At 35.1% G+C, this 7,856-nt stretch overlaps 1 protein-coding gene across 1 annotated transcript in view; it reads right to left on the minus strand.

Moving 5' to 3' along the window:
• Positions 1-1,569: 1,569 nt before the first annotated feature.
• Kpna4 (karyopherin subunit alpha 4) overlaps positions 1,570-7,856 on the minus strand; it is a 65,079-nt gene continuing 58,792 nt past the window's right edge. The window contains exons 15-17 of the mRNA XM_023699716.1: positions 7,843-7,854; positions 5,181-5,275; positions 1,570-3,554 (exon numbers count right to left, since the gene is read on the minus strand). Coding sequence (XP_023555484.1) covers positions 3,456-3,554; positions 5,181-5,275; positions 7,843-7,854 — 206 coding nt within the window. The 3' untranslated portion in view covers positions 1,570-3,455. The remainder of the gene's footprint in view (positions 3,555-5,180; positions 5,276-7,842; positions 7,855-7,856) is intronic.

Genomic DNA, 7,856 nt, shown 5'->3' on the forward strand with positions numbered 1-7,856 from the left:
AATGTTAGCAAGATCTGTGAATCTAATGAATTTATTTAAGCCATGTGATCAGACTAGAATGTAGGCAAGGGGCAGATTTAATTACGGTACCTACTTAGTTTGGCTTTGAGTTAATCAAAAGGGAAATTATCCTGGGGATGAAAGGCCTGAGCTACTCAACTGAGCCTTTTAAAAGGACATGGGCCATCCCTGAGATCAGAAATTTTCCCGCTGGCCTTGACAAAGCTTGGCCTTGACTCAAGCTGCTATGAGTTCTATAGCTACAAGGAAATGGATTCTGCCATACAAGCATGAAGAGCCCCAGATTTCAATATTGTAGCTCTGGCTATAACTTTTTTGCTTTGTTTTGAGACAGATTCACTATGAGGTTCAAGCTAGCTTCAAATTTAGTGGGGATCTTTGTGCCTCAGACTCCTGAGTGCTGGAATTACAGGCATGAACTACCATGCCAGGGTGATTTAATTTTGAGGAATTTGAGGCAATGAAAAACTGGAAGAGGGTGTCCCACATATTACATCAATGTTATAATAAGCCCAGGCATTTTACAATGCAGCTTTAAAGAAACACAAAAAAACCTATGAATTGCAGTCAAGGTAAGACTAAGTGATACTCCCTGCCCCCAACCTCTTCCAGATGTACTTTTAATGACTGGCTGATGGATTCAACTCCAGATCTGGTCCAGCCTCCCCAGAAATGAAAAGTACTAATTCCAGCTTACTGAAACTTTTGAAAATTAGAAATTGTATTTTTTATTTTAATGTTATGTTTTTGCCTAGAACTTCTTACACACCTTAATATTCTCATTTTTGTAGTACTTGAGAAGCACTGAGGGTTCAAAAAAGGCTGTTTAATACAGTCAAGAATATTTAGCTTATTACTCTTATTTTTCCCCTCATCAGATGTAATGGCCTGTATTAATGAATCCATTTCCTAGACCACTAATGAATTAAAAATAACAAGTTGTTTAAATCAGTTAACTGAGGTGAACTATACTGAAACAATTCCATATATGTAGAAAAGCCTATCACAGAATTGCATTAGAAAATCAATGCCCCATAAGAGCAGGTAGCCCTTGTACTTAGCAATGTTATTATCAATTCTATTTTATATATAAGTACTCTATAAAATAATGTGGCCTATTTCAAGTTCACTGGCTTACTTTGAACCAGACGGTACAGAAAAACAAGAATTAGCAAATATGAACCTTTCAATACTAAAAAAAAAAGCCTTCTGTAAGCCATGTTTTGTATTCAACCTATTATTCAGAGCCATATGTTCAATTAGTATTTAAAATATGGCTCAAATTGCTTCTCTTAAGTTTATTTGGCTGGACAGTGAAGGAAAGCCAAAACCTTGAACAGGGAGAATGCACAAAGAAAAATGGTGTCAACCAAGCCAATTCAGTTATAATACTAAAATACTTAATATATTCATATTGAAATTACAGACCTTATGAAATTCTGTTATGTTGGTTCTAGGTAAAAGTTTAAGAAAAATAAATTAATAGAAGCCACTGAGTTATACTCTAGCTTAACATTAATTTAAAAAAATCCACACATCACACACGCACCCCATGTAAAACATTGCTTTAAGTTTTAATGTTTATTTCCCCAAGACAGCCTAGCCTGTACTCTACTTGGATAAATTTTACAAGCTAGTTTTCTGCTGCTTCTAATTTTAAACTTTAACCATGTTTTTGATGACAAGGAATGCTGCAAAAATACTCTAGTTCAACAAAGAGTTATGATCACAAAATAATTTTTATCCATTCTACAGTGTTTCAGAATTACCAGTTGATTTTTAAACACAAAGTAGATATAGATGCTAATGGTGGCTAATCTGGTATGTTTCTTATAGCAAACTGTTGTTCATGCAACACTTGTGCTCAAAGGGGAAGGCACAGGATTTCCTACAATGAGCCACCTTATAAAGAGTTTTTATTTTTACAAATTAATTTATGTCACATTTAATTTAGTGTGCATAACCTCAAAACTGAGGCATTATTCCAATTTATAAAAAACACTTGCATAACTTTTATGCAAGTTTTAAAAATACAAAGTTTTCTCCCTAAAGTGGCTCAAAATAGATTGTTCATGGCTGCCTACATCTAAGATAAAAAGATTCTAAAACAACTGAACAGATTAGGCATATTATTAAAGGTGTTCAAACCATTACTTGATTTGTACATGTACTCAAACCTCTTCATCGGTCTTTATTCAGCAGTACATATGCACCAAATTCCATTTTAGAAGTTTCCATATCATTTTCATAGAAAACAAAGTTTGAAAACAAGTAACATTTAAACACAGCACGGTTTTCTATCACAACTGAAACTTTTTCTTCTTCTTTACAGGACTCAACAAAATCTAAAAATGAACTATGCTGTAGATTTATTTCATGCAACGATCTTTTATGTTATCTCTGAAAATGAAAAGGATGGCCTTTTAAGCACATTTTACCATTTTCTACTATTATGGCAACTTGTGTACTGCAACACAGTCTATTCTGAGGGAAATTTATGATTTTTTTTCATGCAAAAATCTACACAAATTAGTTTTGATGATATGGAAAGCTTTCATAGCATCAAACATTCATCTGGTGCAAATGCACAGGGAAACCTTCCTGAAAGTTTTCTGACTTTAGAAGAACTAAAAAAGCCATACTAGGTAAAGTAAATTAAAAACAAAAACCAACAAAAAAGGGTTAGGGGTGGGGAAGAGAAGGGAAAACAGAAAACACAGGCTGCAGAGTAAACCAATGTCTGCTGCTAAACCGGTCTTTGTTTTCATGTCCAGTGTACATTAACACTTGTGATCGATCTCACTTTTTGATGATTTACTAGGTTATCAGCCCCCTGAAGGCGAATCAAGCTTGCATGCGTTCACATACAGCACCACACCACACTCTCGTACACAGTCACTCCAGAACTAGGAGTCTGCTTCATGAGTGAAGAGCCCTAGATTTGAAAGATGAATCTGGTTATTACTGAGCCAGACATTCATTCAACAATGTCCATTCACACACTGCTTCATAGCAAGGCCTGGGCTCATTTTCCTTGACTTATATGGGCATCCTATTCTCTTTTATGCTTACAAGGCTTGAAGATGGCAGTACTTCACTTTCCCCTCAATTGATAGAATAAGTCAATGTTCCTTCTCAGGCACTGAAGATCTGTGACCTGTAGCCCTTTTTTACTTTGAACAACCTAAATAAGCATCCATGTAAAGTTTTCATTACATTTTGCCATTCATTCTCACTCGCACCCACTCGCCATCTTGACCTCATTTGGGCATTTTCGGTGATTCCAAATGAAATCTTCACATTTTCTTTCCCGATTTAATGCAGCAGCAGATCCCATGAGCCAAGCTTGATGGATCAAACCTTTTTATATATATGTATATATATATATATATATATCTCAGTGCTGCATTGTACCTAACTTCCACAACATCTTTCTAAAACTGGAACCCTTCCGTTGGTACATTGGCAGATGAATTGAAACCAAATGTTCCACCTTGAATCGCCTCTGGAACAAGGCTAGGATCTTCATCAATCTAGGAGAAAAGAGAGGAATGTGATAGTTTTAATGTATACATAAATAGCAGTATAGTAATATTTCCATTACCCTTTAAGAAAGCTCTAGATAATGCCAATTATGTACCATAATCCTTTAGAAAGCTGAAAACACTTTGTAAAGTTTTTTTTCTTACTAGACTACTAAAGAAGAGAAGAGACTACACAATTAAGAAACTTTAGAAACATTCCAAAGAGGGGCCAGGAAGATGGCTCAGTAGAATAAGCACTTGCCTGGCAAGTGCAAATGCTTGAGTTCAATCCCTAGTTCTGTCAAAAAAAAAAAAAAAAAGAAGAAAGAAAGAAAAGAAATACTCCAAAGAATGAAGTAGTAGTAACCTTGAGCAAACATTCTGTTGCTGTTCTGGGGACTGACTCTAGGGCCTTGTACATGCTAAGCACATATTCTATCACTGAGCTGTACCACTATCCTCTAGTTACTCTTTTAATAACAAGTAGAGACAAATGGTATAAGGACTTACAAAAGTAAAATTACAGTTCTACTAATTTATGGTTCATACCTATTTTTTTCCTGAAACCCCACATAATTATAAACCTACAGCATATTATTTTTGACAGAGCAGTTGCTTTTAGTTTTCAAAAAGGTAATAATAAAATCAATTCTTTAATATTATTTTACAGTGACAACTAAAGATATTTTGTATAGCATATCTCATACTATACAGTGCCTTATCTTTTTTATAATTTCACTTTATCGGATGTGAGGGCGATCTGGCTGTGACATCTGTCACCCCATTGATCGCCAGGGTTGATTCGGCTGATCTGGCTGGCTAGGCGGGTGTCCCCTTCCTCCCTCAACGATCCATGCGCATCCCTCCCGAAGCTGCGCGCTCGGTCGAAGAGGATGACCACCCCTGATAGAGGAGGACCGTTCCTCGGTCAAGGATATAATTTCACTTTATCTATTATCTTTATTTTGATCACCAAATAAAAATAATGGTAATATATGTATATATGGATTAATTACTATCGTTAAGGATTAATATTACAGAATTTGCTAATATTACTTTTTAAATTTATAAATGTTATGCTAGCATCAGTTTAAAGAGAACTATATGAGAACTATAAAGAAATCAAGTAAAAGAGCCTGATTCAATCAGTAAAAAAACGAAAACAAAAACAAAAAACCTTAACATTTGTTATTAGAGTTAAAATATCCTTAAAAGATTTTAAAATATACGAAATATTTAAGTTTCCAAAGTAAGTGACATTAGGCCGGAGAGATGGCTCAGTGGAACAAGCGCTTCCCTGGCAAGCGCAAGGGCCTGAGTTCAATCCCCGGTTCTGTAAAAAAACCCAAAAAACAAAAAACAAAAAAACAAAGTAAGTGACATTGTTTGGAAAATATTCACAGAGCAAGTGATATTGACCAACACATACTTATTTAATTCTTTTTTTTTTTTTTTTTTTGGAATTGGGGATTGAACTCAGGCCCTTGCGCTTATTGTACTGAGCCATCTCCCCGACCCCCACTTATTTAATTCTGTTGCAAAAAATACATTTTATAACTGAGCTTACTATACTATTTCATCCAGGCTTTAAATTTATACATAAAACTAAGAAAACCACACAAAAAAATTAAATACATCATCTGAAGAGAAGAACTGATCAATGATCTCATAGGCCAATTTGTAGATGTCTTCATTTTCATGATTTTGAAGTTGTTCAATTTTCTCCAATCCTGTAAGAAATTTTATGGAGTAAAGCACTGGTAATATTTAAAAGACAGCACTGACAAATTATACGAAACTTAGAATACATAATCTAATTTTTGCATTGAAATTTATGAATTAGAATTTTTAGGAATCTATTCTTTAGGTTAATCATAAATATAAGAGGATTTAATACCAGAGTGTACTGTATTTGTCTTAAAAAGATTATCTGAGCATTTAATAACATTTCAATGTCTTAACAATAGAACAGGTATGTATTAAGTACAATCATATGTAACCAATATTTATAAAGATCATGTAAAATTGTTTTGTTAAAAAAGAAAAAAGAAAAAGCAAGTCTTTGTGAATTTCAAGCATTTGCCACATTTTTATAGTGAACAAGCGTGAAAAAGAAGTATATAATGTTTAAGACATGTGTTATGTGTATTACAGAAAATGACCAAGATTAACCACAGTATTGGGGACCGGGGCTATAGCTCAGCGGCATAAGCGCCTGCCTGACAAGTGCAAGGTCCTGAGTTCGATCCCTGGTACCATCCAAACCAAACCAAAACAAACAAAACAACCCATAGTACTTCAGGAGAAAAGGATATTTTCCCTGTAAACATTGAGGAATACAGTAAATCACAGGCAGAAACATTAGAAAAACCCTACATATACTTGCTGATATCAACAGTCATTCCACTTTACAGACACAGTTTTAGGGGCCAGGGAGATGGCTCAGCAGAATAAACGCTTCCCTGGCAAACGCAAGGGCCTGAGTTCAATCCCTGGTTACCCCAACACCCCCCCCCCCAAAAAAAAAAGAAAGAAAAAAAAAGAGAAAGTTTTATCTGAAATAGTGTTCCTTCAGAAATTTCTTCTATCTATGAGGAATGGAAGAAATGGACTCATTTCTTACTCTAAACTCTGCTTATGATGACTGTTCTATTGAAAAATTTCTAACATGTAAGCCAAAGACTTGTAACTTTCTTTCAGAGCATCACAAACACAAAATCCAAATGTCTACATATCCAAAAGGATTAGAAACACAGGTTTCTAAAACTAGCACCATTCAAAATGTAATTTGTTATCTGCCATCTTCATTTAAACTGTCTTATGACTTTCTTTTCATGTTTTTTTGAGACAGTCTTACTATGTTGTCCAGGTTGGCCTCAAACTCATGGTGATCCTCCTTCCTCAGCTTCCCAAGTATTGGGATTACAGATATATGATCATACTCAGTTTGTCCTATGATAACTTGAAATCTGAGAAAACCTTCAGTTGAATCTCCAAAATTTCATGCTATTCATTTCTTGAATCTTGCCATCTCTTATCTGTCTCTATTATTATTGCCTCCATTTATTGTGGGCTGACCTACTATAAACTGGGAGAAAATGGGCTACTATGGGTCTCTTTGCCTCTTCTCCTCAAAGACCCACTTCTCCAGATACTGGTGGATCTACCTCAGCATAGCAATACCCTACGTGAAGTCCTCCCAGGGCTTGTCACACTGATGGCAGACTCCAATGAGGAGAAATATAGATGGGTCTTCTGGTGAGATAGGCAGTACTCAAGGACCTGTATTTTTATATTAATATACAGAAACATTTCAGTGATTAAAATGCTTATATAGCAAAAAATCTAGTAATAAAAATAACTGTCTGTTGTTTATTTGGCTGGTATATCCTCTCTAATTATTTCCCTAATGCTATTCCCCATCTCTTGTTCCAAACTTGACAGTGCTGCATCGTTTTGATTGTTTTGCCTTTTCTTACTTTAGTAACTTTAAGTATACCTATTTACTTCAAGTCTCTTCACTCCCCCACTTTCCAATTCTGTCAGAAATATCTTTACTTTTATACTTATCTGGGTGGATGGCATTTATATTCTCTTATATAGCTATACTTGGGACTTTCCTATTTTGCTTATATATTAACATATATACCACGAGGGTGGCTATGGTACAAAGATTTGGTAACTACTGGCCTACAGAATGAAATATCTGCTGTACTACAAAGCTTATAAAACTTCACAGGGGTCTGGTTATTAGCTGCTTTTTCAGCTTCATCTCTTAGCAGTTTCTACCACATACTTCATGATTCAGCAACACTGAACAACTTATAATTTGCTGAATGCTATATCTCACCTCAGACTTTGCTCATGGTATTCTCTCTGCCTGGAACACATTTCATCCCTTTTTACTTTAATAATCCTTATTCATCTGTCAAAATCCAGCTCAGATGTCACTTTCTGCTTCTTCCAGGATGGAATAGGTATCTCATTTTGTTGTGTATTTCTATTAGAGTAATCAGCACATTAAATCAGTTCATATTTAGCTTCAAGACTAAACTACATGCCGTGAGAGAAAGGACTGTTTTGTTTACCACTGTCTCCCAGTGCCTTAGCACAGTAGCTGTTAATACGTGGCAGCAATCCAGTTGCCTAAACACATGCAAGAGGCTGGGTAAAACTGCATATATAAAAATTTACTTGATTATCAAAGATAGAAAACTATAGAAGGGCTGTAGTTGTCAGAAAATGAATGCAGTTACTAAAAAATACTAAAATGTGCCATAAAAACTAGTAAACTTACCTCCACATTCTTCT

The sequence above is a fragment of the Octodon degus genome, unplaced genomic scaffold (genome assembly GCF_000260255.1).
Source record: "Octodon degus isolate 3935 unplaced genomic scaffold, OctDeg1.0 scaffold00115, whole genome shotgun sequence".
Classification (NCBI taxonomy): Eukaryota; Metazoa; Chordata; class Mammalia; order Rodentia; family Octodontidae; genus Octodon; species Octodon degus.